The sequence below is a fragment of the Puma concolor genome, chromosome A1 (assembly GCF_028749965.1).
Source record: "Puma concolor isolate L17-30 chromosome A1, mPumCon1.1.hap2, whole genome shotgun sequence".
Classification (NCBI taxonomy): domain Eukaryota; kingdom Metazoa; phylum Chordata; class Mammalia; order Carnivora; family Felidae; genus Puma; species Puma concolor.
In genome coordinates, this window is record NC_141667.1 from 174,298,886 (window position 1) to 174,316,396 (window position 17,511).

Below are 17,511 nucleotides of genomic sequence, written 5' to 3' on the forward strand. Positions count from 1 at the left end.
TTTTTTTTTTAACTGTACCTATTTCCTGTTGGTCACATAGGAACCTCAATTAAAACGCTGACCGAAAAAGTTGAAAAGACGGTTTCAAATCACGGAAGTGTGAACAAGCCATTTGGTGGGATTAACGTTGCCGAGGCGTTCATCAAGAAAGAATTGAAAGAAGACCTGAAGGTGAAATCACTTTTGCTTGCTAGACACACACAGAGAAATTCATCTTTTAACGGGTTATCCTTACTAATTGTATGTCCTTTTTGTAGTGAAATATTAAACAAACCTAGTTACTTGGTGTAGCCAGAAGTTGAGACTTTTACCTTATCTCACTTGCCATCTTGCCTTTCTTTCCATTCTGTAGAGAATCAAAGATACTGGGGTGCTAACTGGTAATAAGGCAACATGTGCTTATCAAGTTCTACAGGTTTTCAAATGCCTGTCACATGTCGGGCTTGACACTTGCAGGTAGATGGTTTGTACACAGAAACGTGTGACTGACTAGAACCTGGGGCCTCAGATCCGAGTCGGCGGCATGACCTGACCGTAAAATGGGGACTTGTCGAGGTCTGGCCCCACTTGGGAGCTGGTGTTGGTGGAGAAATGCATCAGAGATCTGAGGGCAGAGCCCAAGCTCTTCTCCCTGAAGGGAGGAGAGGCCCTGACACATTCCGAGGTCCCAAGGCCAGGACACCGGAAGTGTTTCTGTGGATGGAGGGCTCCTGTTGTATTTCCGGGCGTCGCTCATCTGTGCCGACTGGGTCTTCCAGTGGGCCTTCCAAGTCACTGCTTGCTTAGATTTAGCTCTTCTCCTGACCATCTAGGGACCCAGAGCATTTTGTCAAACTACTTTTAGTAGTGTTATTTGTATTGTACAAGCCAAAAGTGACAAAACGTATCACTCAAGCAAGAGAAAGCTAATGTGTCTTCCTTAGAAAAGGGGCAATAGAAATGTGTGCTCCTTCAGTCGGGGCCTTTTCTGCAGGGCCCTTGTGTGACGTCTCCTGCAGTTCAGTGTCACATTATCACAGAGGGAAGAGCCCCAGACCCTGCCTAGTTCCTACTTGGGGAGCACCCTTACTTTACTACTACAACGTAGTGTTTCTGGGATTTTGGAAACTCATGGTTGGTAGAGGAGGTAGGAAACCTACATTTCCATGGCAAAACAAAAAACAAAAAACAAAAACAATAAAAGAGGTGGTTCTGTCTGCTTTCAAAACTCAGCTTTCCAAGTTCGTTTCATTCCCTTCCAGAAATGACCAGATGGGCAATCCTCCGAGATTCCCCAAATTCAAGTCATTCTGTGTCAGCAGCTCAGTCTAGCCAACAGAACGACCAAGGGGTGCTAACATGGACCGCGTCTTTATGAAACGTTCATTACTCTCCTTTTCTTTTAGTGCACAGATGTGGACGATGAAGACTGGGACATATCATCCTTAGAGGAAGAAAAATCTTTAGGGAAAAAAACTGGGCAAGAACAGAAGGAACCTCTACCTTTGAAGAATGAGCCAAATTCTACTCAAGTGCCAAATGCTTGGGTTGCATCTAATCTCCAGGGGCCAAAGGGAGAAGGTTTGCTGCTTTAACGTCTTACAGGAGCTTGGTCCACTTTCTAATTATTTGTGTTTCTTCCTTATAAATATCTAATTAAACTTAATATATCATACAAGTATCGATGCTTTATGTTATTTTAAAAAGGACTAAATGTGCACAACATCTGATCTGTATATATTTATTTAATTTGGGCCTAATCTTTGCATTTTAATTTTATTACTTTAATTTTAACCTTATTTTTGAGAACGCCGATACAGATATTCATGCTTCATGCAGATGCCTCGCAGAAAATTAGACTTTCTGATCACACACCTGAGTGGGGCCATTCTTCTGGAAGTCTTCCTGAATTAATCTGCTCACACATCAAATGTTTTTATTTTCTTTGAAGAAAGATTTCTCTTGCAACATCGTAGCCAGTGGGATGAATTACAAATGAAACCCTGAGGTGACATTGTTCTTGGATGGGACCTAGCATCTGGCTAAGTCCGGGAACTTAAGTCTCAATGTATGTTTAATTTTTAAAATTATAAAATGTAATCTATGTATTTTTTATTCAAAGAAATTCTGCCCATGGTGAAAGCCAACGGTCACAGAAGGGCTCCTCTGTGTGCCCCTCACCTCCTACGTTACCTCGAGTTCCCCCACACCTGAGTAGTGGGTCACACTAGTGTCCAGACTCAACACCTGTAGACGTTAACTGTTGGTGTCCTGCTAAGACAGACGGGGGTCTGGCTCATTTTCTCCCCTCACTACACCTCTCATGACCCCTCTTCAGGGTCTTCAGGCCCCTATTGGTAGCTTTAATACATGCAGACCTCTCCCTTTGTCCTTTCCATTTTCAGCAAGATCTCTTGCCACCTCACTCTGTAAGATGCCAAGAGGAGCCATTGCCATGTCCGCCCTTCAAGTCAACTTTTCTCTCCTCCAGGGTGTGAGCCGTGCCTATACTGCCACACCGTGCCCATCACCAGGTGGCCTGTGCTGTCTGAAGGTTGATTCTGACAGTCACAACCTGACGACCGTGTACATTACAGTAACTGTATGCACACGGGACCGAGAGGATGCTCTGAATACCTTCCCTTTCTCTTCTCCCCGTGGCATGACCTCACGCCCCTCAAAGAAAAGATGTCTAAAGGACACTCAAGTGGAAATCTCTGCACCACCCTATTTTGGTGGCTCAGCACACTTCTTGACATCATATTGAAGCCCACGTCCCCTAGAAAATCCTTTTTTTTTTCCCACCATTTAATTCCTACTTGGCTTATTATAATTTGATTCTGCTTTCTTTACACCTACTACTCAGAGTCCGTAACAGTGACAAAACATTATCGAGCACAGTCAGGATCCAGACCCTGTGCTGAATGCAGGGAAGGAGAGATGCTGAGTGGAAGCCTCCACGTAGGGGTCCAGTGAGGGTGTCCCGGAGACGTGGCCATTCCGTGGCCAGACTGCACCCAGCCTCCTCCACAGCCTGCGGACACTGGGGCCTGCGGATGGGTGAACAGACTCAGACACCCAAGTTTCGGAGTTTTACAGGCTCCTCAATGTGCTGGTTTGATCACTCAGGCCTCCTCTTCCTCCCCCCACAGGACTTCAAGATGAATCAAGCACGTTGAAAAGCAGCTTAGTAACTGTGACTGACTGGAGTGACTCTTCAGATGTGTGACTACAGCCCCGGAGTCAGAAGGTCCAGACGCCAACAGGATTTCAGTAATCTGCCCACAGGATCCTTAACGCTCCTGCCCTACGGTATTTCCCACAAGAACAAGGAAGCAGATTCAAAGAACAAGGGTCTCTTTAACAGCACCTAATTCAGTATTGAAAACAAAAACTGTCAACAGTATTTCGAAGCATACAAAGGTGTTTAAGACTTCTGCTGCTTAAAAATAATGTGTCATTGAAATCATAAAAAGTTTTCTCTTCAGAGCGGTACTCTAGTGTTTAAGCGCATTTTTTCGACTAATTTTTAAGTGAATTTTTTTAAAACATAGCCAGTTTGGGTTCGAATTAAAGCTTTTTTTTAAAGTACCTTTCTTATATACATTGTCACACTGGAAGTGATTTATTATAAAATTCTGTTAGTATGCTTAAAACTGAATTAGTGGAATCAGTGAAATCTTACGAGTAGACTGGTTATTTTTCATATAGAAATAAGTTTAGAATTATAAAAATATAGCTAGGCCCACGCTAAATACATTTTCCAGAAGTACCTGTACCAGACTCAGCTTTAAGCCATTGTAAGCATGTTGTTATTAAACAATTATTTTAGAACTTTAAACACCATTTCTGCAGTATAACATTTACCTTGGATATTTTATGAATAAAATGTAACTGTTTTAAACGTCCAGAATATGAAAAGATTGGGTCATTACTGAATTCATATGTGTATGTAGGGTTTTTCCCCCCTTTTTTCAAATGCCCAACCCATATTATAAAATACCTCAAAACTATTAGTTCTGTTCTTAACAATTGTCAATGGTCACAAAGTTCATATAAACTGTTTTTTCCATTTTTTGTACTTTGTGGTACTACGTGTACTCTTGTTTCCAAAAAAAAGGTAACATTTTAACTAATGGTCTGTTGGGTTTTGATGTCTTTTTCAATTTGCCAACCTTTTAAGTAAAGGCCTCCATTACATCACTGTGACTGTGGCTGAGTTACTCATTAAAGACAGTTCTGAGCTAAACTTACTTTATGGGGGGGCGGGGGGTTAGGCTTGCCCTGTTAGCTGTGCCACAACAGCCTAATCTAAAGTCACAACAATTTATTATGCTTCTGCCCCTCCCCGCCCCTTCCTCGCCCCTTCCTCAGGGGTCCCTTTCACTTGTCTGCTTGCACCCTTTCTAACACTTCCCCCAGGCCATTTTATGCAGATGTACTCACTTTGTATGTAAGTGCTTTCAATCAAATTTTCATGTAGTAGGACAGAGATAAGCAACACACAAAAGCCAAGTCCTGCCTGCAAAGGCACAGGGGCCACTGTGTTATTTCAACCCTTATTTAAACAGATACTTATTTAACATACTTATTTAACAGATACTTATGTAACAGACCTTGGGTCTGTTTTGCTTTTTTAACATGCATCATTAGTTCCTTTAATCAGAACAACTTCATAATCCTCATCCTGAAGATGTGCCAAAAGGAGGGGCCCCTGGGTGGCTCAGTTGGCTAAGCATACGACTTCAGCTGAAGTCATGATCTTGCGGTTCGTGAGTTTGAGCCCTGCCTCAGGTTCTGTGCTAACAGCGCAGAGCCTGCCTGGGATTCTCTCTCTCCCGCTCTCTCTCTACCTCTTCCCCACTTGTGCGCGCTGTCTCTCAAAATAAACTTAAAAAAAAAAAGATGTGACAAAAGAAGAATTATTAAGTAACTTGCCGGAGGCCATACGGCTAGGAAGTGACAAGAGCAGGCTTTCCCTGGGCTCCAAGCTCCGTGTCTGCCACATCTTCACTCCTGACGGAAGGGGGTGGACTTCTGCCAAGTGAGCCCCAAATTTAAATCAAGTTGGCACATCTGTGTTGCAAAAGCAGGTGCCACCCAGGCTCCAGGACCTTCCTCTGCGGGCTCCAAAGTCAGGCGTGATCAGCATCTCTCACTCAGCTCGTGCTGATGCTCCGCTCCAGAACCTGCTTTCTACAGAGACACCCAAGCAGTTATTGAAGGTGGACATGCCAGGCAATGGGCAGGAGCCCTTCCTTGAGTGCTCACAGAGAGTCGCAGTAGTGACAGGCGTAAGAAACCACAAGTCAATGCTACGCAGACTGTATGTAACCTGTCCATCAACCCACGCATCTTTCGAGGAACAGGCTCGGATTGCCCCCACACTGTTCACAAGATACCACTCCTTAATACCCGTTCTGTTTAATATATGAAGGAAAAGAAGGAATGGGGGCAAAAACTGCAACGTCTGAATGATTAAGGATACGTTACAAATCCTTGATCCTTCGGTGCTAAATGCATGTTCTATAAATGTATCAGATATATACAAATCCTGTAAATAACCTGTTTATTTTCTTATAGAAAGCCACAACAGAAAATGATTAGTATATAACTGTGTAAGAACATTTACATCCATACAATCAGCAAATTCTCCAAATTCATGTTTTAAAAATAGTTTGAGTGTGAATTACAGGAGGGCCTTGCGGGGATCATCTGTGAACAGTTCACTTTTATAGTAAAGACAGCTCGCGGTGGTTTTCCTTTCAGACATAAGCGTTTTTATCAAACTGTTTTGAAGGGTTTGTGGTTTTAAGATCTCCTCCTGCGCCAGGATATTTCGTCCGAGAAGACATGACAGATGTGGCCCCGTTGTATGCGTATCCCATTCTGCAAGGCAAAACACCGGAGATCCCGTTTTTTTACACGGAGGGTAGAAACCATTTCCCCCACTTCTGTCCCAGCCAAGTTTCAGAGCCTCCCTGACTACTTTTAGTTAGCACTCTCTTGTACCCCCAAACATTTCACTGCCATTTCTGACCAGTGAGCGGGACCACGGGAATCTCAGCAGAGGAAACTCATGGCTTGTTCATTTGTTGTTTCTCTTTTAAAACTCCTCTTCCTGGACCCTGGGGGACCCTAGTGACCTTCATCAGTAATGTCTGCCCGTGTGAAAATGACGAGGTCAAGGTGAAGAATACACCACACCCTGTCATAAAACCCGTCTTTCTGCTTACAGAAATAGCTTTGGAATGTAAGAATGATGAGGTTTGTTTTTTAAACTAACTTTAACGAAGTATAAATTTATTCCATTCAATATATTTATTATATTGAATATTATATTCACTATATATTCCTCACTTTTGCCAATTCTAGTTTTTTGAAGTTTCTTTTTTGTTGTGTTTTGTTTTTCGATGTATCTAAGAATCGTGTGAGCGATCTAGAACCTGCCGCACGTGTAGTAACTTTAACAGGTCATTTTTATCTCTTTTTCATACCTGGGTGTTTTGTTGTTGTCAGATATTGAAAAGCAAAATATGACACCACCAATTATGCAGAGTGAGGCTCCCGCCCATCCAATAAACAGAGCAGCTCCTAATTCATACCTGTGAGGAAGCATTACACATGCATTACAGCTTACTTCTTTTGGGGAGTAAACAGTATTTAAGACCTAACAAGCCAACCTTTACTAATGCTCATCAGAAATTGCCACTGCAGCTTGCAGAGGAAATAAGAACACCTTGTATCTGCACAACGCCTTAAACTCTATTCAAAGTGTTTTTCTGGCCATCACTTGATTGTATCTCCCCAGTCTCCCGAAAGGAAGAGGAAGTGATCCCTGCAGGCGAGTCAGAGGCAAAGCCAGCTGCAGAGCCCACGCCTCCTGAACCAACCAGTATCTTTCCTCTGGGCTCTAAGGCTCACAGAGCTTTCCATCTATTTATTCTGTTGCACAGGGTAATTTATTATTATTTTTTTAATGTTCATTTATTTTTGAGAGAGGGAGAGAGGCAGTGCAAGCAGAGGAGGGGCAGAGAGAGAGGGAAACAGAGGATCTGAAGTGGGCCCTGTGCTGACAGCAGTGAGCCCAATGTGGGGCTCAAACCCACGAACCGCGAGATCATGACCTGAGCCAAAGTCGGACGTTTCACCGACTGATCTCCCCAGGCACCCCACACAGGGTAAATTATTCAGGTAGACTCTGGTTAGAAAATGGAAGGTTGCCTTTGCTTTCAGTTTAATTCCATTTCATAAACATCTACTTGCAAATCACATACAAGGTGTTGAAGATCAGCAGAATGTGCCATTCCCAAAGAGGCCACTTGGGCATGGGGATTATTTTGAGTGGAAGGCAACTGAGAAGATACAAGAAAAGCTCTCTGCCCTTCCCCATTTGCCTAAAAGCAGGACATAAATTTGTAAAGATGTCCCCTGTGCCACCTACCCCTCCTACCAAGAAGGACAGAAGTTAACCACCAGAGACAACAATACACTCTGATCAGCTCACAAATGGCACCAGGGGGCTCTCCGTAACACTTTACTAACTAGCCCTGCCTTCCATTACTTCCTCCATAGATCTGCCTTCCCACAATTTGCCGCCCTAGGAGCTCAGAAGCCCTGTCCCTTGTCTTGTCACCTGTGAGCGTATTGTTCTTTTGTTAAGATGCCATATAAGCCCAAGTTCTAACTGGCTCTTTGAGTTACTCATCACTGGGTGCTCCCACGTGTATGCATGATGCTCAGGTTGACCAACTGTTTTTCTCCTGTTAAAGCATCTTTTGTCAGTCTAATTTATAGGGTCTCAGCTGAGAACCTCGAAGAGTAGAGGGGGAAAGAGGTTAAATTTTTCCTCCTCTACAGAGCCCGTGAAAAGTCCGTGCTAGATAAGTGCTATCTTGCTTATCACCACAATCTAGTGGGAGACAAATACAAAAATAACATCATTTAGTGATAGATTGCTAATAAACAATAAACACCTCCTATATGGCTGGTCACAGTACTCTGCTGATGCCTTAAGCAAATACAAAGATAGACAAGGCAGCTGCTGCCTAGGGGATGTCCCCACACAAAGGGACAAATAATGCTACAGAGAACAAGAAAGGAAATCACTTACTGTGGAGGGCCAGAGGAAATCCTTTTAGGGGAGGAACAATCACCCAGAAAAACAAGTAAGGAATGAGAAAAGTATGCCAAAACGTTAGGGGCTGTGTGTTCTCATGCTTGCCTATGCTTTTTCTGAAGAATAGGGTTTTTTTCTTAATTAAAGAAGTGATCCTCAAGCTTTTTTGGCCCACAGACTTCCACTGCAAGGCAAAAACTGATGGATGCCATTCCCAGCCTAATGGTGGTTTTCAGGATAAAATGAAGCCCAAGTGGGAGGGGTCTCTTTTGGTCATGCAGAATCCACAGAAGAGCTGAGACAGAAAAGCGGGGGGCGAGGGCGAGAAGGGACAAGGCAGGTCCGAGGTGGGCTCCCTTCCCAGCCTGCCCCCCAAAGGAGGTACAGGGCCAGACTCAGGTCTCGAGGCCACACCACGCTGTTGACAGCATCTGGCATGCACCCACCACCTGTGCCTGTCCCGAGTTTTGCCTCGCCTGTTTCTACGTGCCATATCACTGACTGAACTCCCAGCCGGGCAGGACAGGATCTCTCCCATGATCTGAGTCACAGTAATGGTAATGGAAGAGTGACCTTGACTGCCAGCTTGGGGAAGCAGGAAGCGACCCTAACAGAAGATCAGGAAGGTACCGTCCACTCGCTCATTTTCAGATCTGGCTACAGAGGCAATTTCACAGCCTGTGTTCACAGCTGGGAAGAAGTGATGCACACAACACATGCTGCCCTGTGGTCCCTTCTTTTCTCACTGTGGTGTTGCCTTCTCTGGGAAACCCAGGTGACAGCTGAAGTGAGTACAACAACAGGGTGCAGCACATCATCCCGCACTAGAGCACTAATTATGCTCCCGTAAACAAGAATCTTCTCCAACCGCTCCCACTAGTGGCAATGGCAGAAACAGAAGACTGGGGTAAAGTGCAACAAAACACCTTCAGCCTGCACAAAAACACTGGACCGAAAGGACTCAAGGCTGAAGTGCACTGATGAAAAAGAGCTGGCCGGACCAAGAGTGCAAAGTTCACGGTTTTATAAAAGATGCCTACATTAAACACCATGCAATCCACCTAAAAAGGATATCCTGGATTTCCACCACCAGCTTTTCTTTTATGATGTTTGAACACAATTATGCACATAAAACCAGCAGACTGCCTGCCAGGTCGTTAGATGTAGGTCATCCGACCTCTTCAAAACATCCGTGAGTCCTACAGCAAGCTGCTCTCAGATGCCCCCCCGTCACGCTTTCGCCGCAGACGGCTAACAGTGAGCACACTGAACATTTCTACTTGGAGGACATGACTGTGGGATTACGGTCTAATGGTACTTTCTGTTTTTCTCTATCGTGGGCCTCCCATTAGAGTTCAGGCTGTCTTCACTCCTAATAAAAGCGTGCCTTAGTTATTACTCTTAGTATACATACCCCCGGAAGCAACAGTCTGAGGTTTTTCTTAAAAAATACTGAGCTTTCTAAAATCAGATTCCAGGGCCGGATACCATGGTCGATTAAAAATAAGTCTCTAATTATTAATGGTGGTCAATCAGGGGTGACAATCATAGAAATCATAAACTACGGCTTGGCACTGTGAATTCGCTCAAAGGAGCATGCAAACATGTACACAGTGTCGTCACAAATCAGAGGATAAATTACTCAGGCAGGAAAAATGTTGGGACTTGTGTCTTTATACTCATTTAAGCCATCCTGAACCTTCTGCAAGAATCATGAGTTTGAAAACAGGTTCAGGGCGCTGGGGTGGCTCAGTCAATTAAGTGTCTGACTTTGGCTCAGGTCATGATCTTGCAATACACAAGTTTGAGCCCCACATCAGGCTCTGTGCTGAGAGCTCAGAGCCTGAGGCCTGCTTCGGATTCTGTGTTGCCCTCTCTCTCTGCCCCTCCCCTGTTCTTTCTCTCTCTCTCAAAAATAAACATTTAAAAAAATTTTTTAAAAATACTGGCTCACTTATTCCTGACTTTTAATATATTTTCATGTTATTTAAGTCAGTAAATTCAGACTCTATTCCAAGAAAAGTACCATTTCCATTTGAGTTCCTTGTGAGTTCTCTCAGAGACAAATAGTACTCAGAGCTGAAGTCTTTAAGAGACTCCACATCTACATCAGCAATTTTTAACAATTTGGTTTTGTGACTTGGTTCTTTCTCTTGCAGAGACTTTTTCTTCTTCATTCTGTGGAAAGACACGGATAGCAGACTTACTCAGCAAGGACTCAAATTCGCACCTATCAGTGTGCATGATCTGGCAAAAACTGGCTGGTATTATTGAAAGACAGGATTGAGAGAGCAATATAATATCCACTCAAATCTGTTCCAGAGCATGCTTCCTTTGACACTGACTGGGAAGCTTAGTCTCTGCCTGGAAAATCTTTCTCCGTTTTTTTGGTAATACTAAGAAGCTGACTTCAATGCCTCCGAAGATTACCAAATTTCAGATGCTCTGTTGCAGGGCTTTCTTTCATTAACAATATCCTCCTGGCCCCACACCAGCTTCCCCACTCAGAGCGTGCCCTCTTTATTGGACTGTTACGATCGCCAACATTTCTTCATTATTCTGAAAAGCTCTAAATCTGCTTAGCACCAGACAGATCCATGATTGTCAGGGGGAGGACAGAGCTCCATTTTATGGATCAAAATATTGTTTTTACAGTATCTCAAATAATCCTCTCAGTTGATAGGACTAATCAAAAGCTGCCTATATGACTTTAATTCACCTATGTAATTGAATGTAATTTAGCAAGCAGGGGAAAACTTTACTTGTATATAATCACTTAAAATTTCCCCCAAAAAAGAACCATAAAGAACTAAGGCATTAAAATGTCCTTTGAACTGAGACGCCTGGATGCCTCAGTCAGTTCAGTGTCTGACTTCAGCTCAGGTCATGATCTCAGGATTTGTGGGTTCAAGCCCTTGCATTGGGCTCTGTGCTGACAGCTTACAGCCTGGAGCCTGCTTCAGATTCTGTGTCTCCTTCTCTCTCTGCCTATCCCCCACTTGTGCTCTCTCTCTCTCTCTCGCTCTCTCTCTCAAAAATAGACATACATACATACATACATACATACATACATATATACAACCATACATAAATAAAACGCCCTCTGAAGTATTGGGTGAAATTATTCTCACCCGCCTGGCTGTGCCTGGGGCCCTAGAGAGCTAGTACCACACTTGGAGGCCTTCATTCTAATCATCTCATACTTCAACTCATATTTCAGCCCTATAACCTTCACGGTAATCCGAGAGAATGGACTGAAGAACCCCTTTTATTTGCAGCTCCTATTTTTTTGTCTTCCTTGCATCCAAACCCGTTATGACTTATTTGCCATCTATGAGGAACTCGTGTAACCTACCCAGGTCACCACCACAGAAATGATGTGCCAGGAGGCATTGTGCTCATCATGTGTTTTGAGGTGTACAAGAGAAGGACAGCTCTGGTCTCAAGGATCTCAGAGTCTAGTGACAATAGTCAGATAGTAAGCAAGTAACACTAGCAAAGTGCAATGAAATTTAACAACAGCATCAGAAGAGTATGTTTTTGCCAAGTAAACATTACCTGTTCTCCCAGATCCACCCAGACGTCATTCAAGTGAGTGTCTACAACTATAACCAGCATTACTGTCAGCTCACTGTACTAGGATTTTTGTGTGTGTGCTAAGAATTTTTTTTTGCATAATTACATTCAATTTTCATTACAATCCTGAGAGATAGGTATTGCTACCTCATTTTACAAATGAGGAAGCTGAAGCTCAGGGAAATTAAATTACTTGCCACATACCTCAGCTAAGTAAATGATAAAACCAGGATTTAAAACCCGTAAATGTGATTCCAAAACTCAAGCTCTTAACCATCACTCTTTCTTCCCTTTATGTAGTATACCTTAGCTAAGTAAAAGATTTTATCAATATGAGAAAATACAATCAATGCAATATATTTTTATTTGTCATTTCAGAGAGATGGGCGTTTTCTCTCTCTGCGGCTCACTGCCTTCTCAGTGGCTCACAAGCTCCAGGGTATGGAATTTTTTCTGAATTCCCCTCAGGCTGTCTTTTCACCCAGCACAAAAAGAGGTGAGTGTAGTAATTAAAATCAGGGCATGTTGGACTGGAAAAAACAGAAAATGCAGCGCCTCCAAAAACAAAACAAAAAGTGTTTAGCGAATGAAAAAAAATCTCCTTGTACGACCCCCAGAGGAGCGAAGTGACCTTGCTGTAAGTCACAGAGCTAGGAGTCAGGTCTTTTGCATCTGGGATAGCGTTTTTTCAAACACATTGTCTTACTCCTCATTTTAACAAGAGTGGTAGCAGCCAAAATAAATATTCCAGTTAACTGAAAACTAACGATCGATCAATTGATCGATCATGTATCTCTATCGAGTTTAAAGTTTAGAAAGCATACCACGTATTACCAACATAAACATTTTAAAATTGAATTCCACTGGCATGCCATTGTTTTAAAGATTACTACCTAAAATAAACATTCTTCAACTCATAGGCTTATATAATCCAAGGTCTAGATAACTACATGAGTAGATTTTATATTAAATAAGTATTCTGCAGGTATTATCTATAAACACTCCTCCCCCCCCCGCCCCTCCCCACCCTCTCCTGGGGGCCCAGTTACAAGGATGGGCTGTCACGTGCCCACCCAGCCTGTGTACCTCCCCACCCTGCTCACAGTCTAGCTTTTCCTTACACAATCCCATCGGCTAATGGTTTCTCTCCCACTGCCCACAAGATGCCACAGGATTTCTCACCCGAAGCTTCCAGGAGACTTACAAAGTACTAACAGGTACCTCCCAAATGGCAGCTAACGTAGAGTTTAAATAATAAGCATCCACTTCTACACGGAAACTTCACGCAGAATTCTCACATTTAGGAAACCCAAAATAAAGACTGATCTTTTTGGTGTCAGTTCTAAATTGCTTTCTTGTGGCTAGATTAAAACAGACATACATGCGTTTCTTTTCTGTGTGCTGTGATTTATCAACAAAATTCTACAAATGTTATATATTAATAACATGCTGATGTGGTGAGTGCTCTAGCTACGTTATTTTCTTCTGTCCTCTTCACACTGAGAAGCAGGAGGGATTACCTCTCTTATCCAGACAGACAACTGCAGCTCCCCTAAGATCCCAAAAGAGCGAGGGCAGGGACAGGAGCTGAGCCGGGGTGTAACTCTGAAACCTGCCTCTTAGCCTATGTGCCGCCACCCCCCTCCAACCATCTGCACGCACAGGGAGTATCTTTACAGAAGCCCTAATTCCTGCCAAGTATTCACGGAAATTAAAAAAAAAAAAAATCCACAGTGTAACAATATAATATTAGCTAAGGTAAATTACAACTTAAAAGAAATATGTCCTGTCCCCCAAAATCACATAGGCCAATTCCAAAACAAATCTGTTGTTTAGCTCCATCTCCAGTCATATGGAGAATTGGGGGGTTTCCTGGGCCCTCTTTGGTTTTAAGTGAAAATGATGTGCCGAGTCCTTATACTCAAAGCAGGCAGCAGGCGTGATAACGTGTTCGCACACACGCTGTGAAGTCTGAACAAGCAGACACTGCAGAGGGGGCTGTGCTTCAAGACAGGAAATTCCTGGAACTTCGAAGCTGCCTTGCGACCCCTGAGGGCATGGCCAGAGCTTTGAGCCCGTGCGTGGGCAGGTGAGTGTGCACATCTGCTTGTGTTCAGAGAAAAAACATACGGATGAATTTGCAGCAAAAAAAGCCTGAGTCATTTAAAAGCAGATCCCGCATTTTATTCAGAATCCCCCACGGGCTACCTGAAAGTGTCTCAGAATCAAACCAGGGACAGATGTATGCAGGATGGCTCTCTTGGGAAGGGTCTCAAGAATATCTATGAACTTGACAGTTCCTGGGGGTTGCACGTCTCCAACTCAATGCTATGACTGAGGCGATTAGAAGAAAAGAAGAAATTACTCAAGCCTTGTTTCTTTTAAATTGTCCCTTTCAAACCTGCCTTCTATTTGAGAGCCAAGCGTCTTAACAACAGTTATCACTTCTACCAGGCTTCCAACATTTCAATATTCATTACTCTATGGCTCACCTTAGTACACGACCTCAAGTAATGAACTGCGACATTGATGCACGGTGCTAAGGGCCAGTATCCTTAAAAATAACAGTGAACGTTTACTGAGTGCCTACCGTGTGATGCATGCTTCTAAAGAGCTGAATATTTATTTGCCACCTCCGTAGCACAGAGGAGGGACGCAGGACACAGAAAAGACACGGACCTTCTTCAAGGTTACACAACAAATAAGCGGCAGAGCCGGGCTTTCCTCCCAGGCAGCCAGGAGGTGCTGGATCCAGGGCCTCACTCTTTGACACTGTGCGTATGCTGCCTCCTGCCCTCATGTCCACATGACATGCCCGTAGGTCCCAGACGTCCACAAACACGCTCAGTCTTCCCACTCCAGGAGAGATGCAGACAGACAGTCCTATAACACTGCTGACCAGCCTCCTTGCTGTAAATGTCATGGAGCAGGAACTAGGCACAAGAGACTCCAAAATCAGCAAGATGTGGTCTCTGCCCGCAGATGCTCCTGGTCTGGTTTGGGACAGGAACCAGTAAGTAAGTGCTAACTGCACGGCAGCATTATGACAGAAGCACCAGGTGGTGGAACAGGAGCACACGGGAGGGCACCTCACCCAGAACACAAGTCCTGCAGGATGGCCAGTGTCAGCCAGCATGTGAAAAGGAAAGGGAAAGGGGGCTTAGGGGTCCGAGTGGAGTCACCAGGAAGCATGGCAAACTGGCAGGAATTGTGACTCCATGTACTGGCCAGTAAAAACAAAACACAGTTGCCCAACACTTGATTTGCAAGCATATTTTTAAAGTCACGCTAGTGTTAACAAAAGCATCCGAGCCATTATGGTGATCTGAGCCACCACTGAACAGCGAAGGCACAGGGTAACGCTTCTTAATATTTAACAGCTGAATTGTTTTGTTCTTAATACATGGTACCTCCAAGGAAGCCCTTATCCAAGAATCTGTGAGCTGTTTACCAACATTAATTCATTCTCCAAATAACTCACGAGTGGAGTAAGCCTAAATAAACGAACATCCATAATTCATTACATTATAATAATGACAGAAGTCAGAAGCCAAATATGCTGGCAAGGTCACGTAGTGAGATTGATATTCCTTTGAACTTCACCCAGGAAAATGTGTAATCTAGAAAGGTACCTTCTAGAATGATCTACGTGAATGACCTACTGTTCATTTAACTGGACAGACAGCAAGCATGAGAGCATTTATCAGAGAGTAGACAGCTGTTTATTTCTAACTACTAAATAGCCACAGAGGTGAACAGGTTTTCCGAAGTAAAGCTGAAATCCTAAAGTAGAAACTAAATATATGCCAGGAATGAGTGTTACAGATAAATAAGTCCACGGTCTTAAACACTCTGAAAATAAAAAAGCCTGAAGGATAAGACCTGAATATGAGAATATCTGAGCCAAAATACTAATGATAAATTTCATATACTAAAAGAGAATAAATCTAAGATTATGATGTCCCATTTCTTCGATTAGGGCATTTGGTTTAATGCTCCAACATTGCATGGATTTGAAAAGAAGTTTCTTTGTGTCAATAAATTCTTACTTGGAACAGTTTATTTAAGAAAACAAATCAAGACCTTTAGGAAGTTAAGTCATTTGGACAACAAAGCAGTAGTGGGAATAATAACTGAATTAAATCTCAACTCCCTGGAGGGTGGGTCACAGGGTAGTGGATGCCTGCTACCATAAACTTGCAGAATGGTAGACTTTTTTGGATTTGGTAGGTTTTATTTTAATAAAAAGGAGGAAGTTGGTTTGAAACAGCCAAAGGGAAGAGTTGGGAAATCTTTTTCAAGGCTTTGCAGCAGCCCATCCTGGAGTCATGAAACATAATCACAACTTGAATGAATGCAAGAGAAGCAAAACAAACGCCAAAAAAAAATAAATAAATAAAAGGCAGGGGCCGGGTTGGGGGGCATGGCAGAACACGACCACAGTCAGATGTAACTCTTTAAACAATTGCAATTGTGGGGGCACCTGGGTGGCTCAGTCGGTTAAGTGTCCGACTTTGGCTCAGGTCATGATCTCATGGTTCATGAGTTTGAGTCCCACCGTGGGCTCTGCACTGGTAGCTTGGAGCCTGCTTCGGATTCTGTGTCTCCCTCTCTCTCTGCTCTTCCCCTTCTGGCACTCTGTCTCTCTCCCTCTCTCTCTCAAAAATACATAAACATTAAAAAAAAAAAAAAAAAGAATTACATTTGTGTCGTGACTATAGCCTGGGAGAAAGAACTTCCCAGATATATGGAGGGAGAGGAAGGATTTCAGAAATACAGAGCCAGGAGCATAGAGCGTGATACTGTTTTTAGTGCTACAGCCTCTGATCTTTACTCCAGCTGCACTAGAAGCCACTCATCTTTTCTCACCAATAAAGTGCCTACTGAGTTCTTTGCACATAGTAGGAACCTAGCAGGAATTTTGTTGATGAGTTTAGTCTGTGTTTCTAACTTAGGCAACCAAGGTAGGTCTTACATAGGAATGTCCTGGAAATCCACAGAAAAGATTCAATTAATATAGCACAGAATCTTTTTATTTTTTTGAGGGGGGGGCACAAGTGAGTAAAGGGGAGAGAGAGAGAGAGAAGCAGGGTCACCCAAAGCGGGGCTCATGTTTTACCCAAAGTAGGGCTCGAGCTCACCCGATATGGGACTAGAACTCATGAACCGTGAGATCGTGACCTGAGCCAAAGTCAGATGCTTCATGACTGAGCCACCCAGGTGCCCTAATATAGCACAGAACCTTAAGAAAAACAAAACAAACATCAACAAAACTAGATTCTGAGCCCAGACTGTCTTCCAGTGCATTTCAGGGCTCGGGTATGGGATAGCTAGGATTTGCTCACCAGAAATTTAAAGTAGAGCACACTGCAAGCAGCTGTCTTCACGGCCTTCCTAAAGGCCAAGCACACATGTGACTGTGGACAGGGAGAGATGTCACTTGGTGGTAGCTAGTTTTAGGAAGCGGAGTTTGTGATACGGATGGGAGAGAGGAGTGAGTGTCCTTCCTTCTCTCCTCAGTGGGCTGACACCACAGGAAGCTTTTCCCCTAACTCTGAAAGGACTACCTCTGCAGACAAGGCTCACTTGCCAGGCACTGTGCTTGGCTAATAAGACAGCAATGGAAGGGGCACTTTCTAATCTCAAGGAATTTACTCTCATGCAAGTGAATGAAGACACCAAAGAAAGTCAGAACCTTCCCGCTGTAGTACCTTCCAAATCTCAACCCACCTAGGGCTGTCCTGCCTTTAGCCCTGATTCTCCAAAGCATTCCTCAGTTCATGCACAAACTAAGTCAAAGACCCATGGCTGAATTTGTAGCAAATGCTAGCTGAGGC

The 17,511-nt window shown here is 43.6% G+C and overlaps 2 protein-coding genes across 5 annotated transcripts in view; one reads left to right on the plus strand and one right to left on the minus strand.

Annotated features, from left to right (window-relative positions):
- DZIP1 (DAZ interacting zinc finger protein 1) overlaps positions 1-4,182 on the plus strand; it is a 63,614-nt gene extending 59,432 nt beyond the window's left edge. Inside the window, exons 21-23 of the mRNA XM_086717249.1 lie at positions 41-171; positions 1,386-1,560; positions 3,132-4,182. Coding sequence (XP_086573375.1) covers positions 41-171; positions 1,386-1,560; positions 3,132-3,208 — 383 coding nt within the window. The 3' untranslated portion in view covers positions 3,209-4,182. The remainder of the gene's footprint in view (positions 1-40; positions 172-1,385; positions 1,561-3,131) is intronic.
- A 1,349-nt stretch (positions 4,183-5,531) lies between these two features.
- The window catches only part of CLDN10 (claudin 10), a 113,647-nt gene continuing 101,667 nt past the window's right edge, over positions 5,532-17,511 (minus strand). For 3 of the 4 annotated variants that reach the window (XM_025924766.2, XM_025924765.2, XM_086709398.1), the window contains exons 4-5: positions 6,477-6,584; positions 5,532-5,868 (exon numbers count right to left, since the gene is read on the minus strand). In XM_025924766.2, coding sequence (XP_025780551.1) covers positions 5,745-5,868; positions 6,477-6,584 — 232 coding nt within the window. In that variant the 3' untranslated portion in view covers positions 5,532-5,744. The remainder of the gene's footprint in view (positions 5,869-6,476; positions 6,585-17,511) is intronic. The other variant, XM_086709414.1, reaches the window with a different exon arrangement.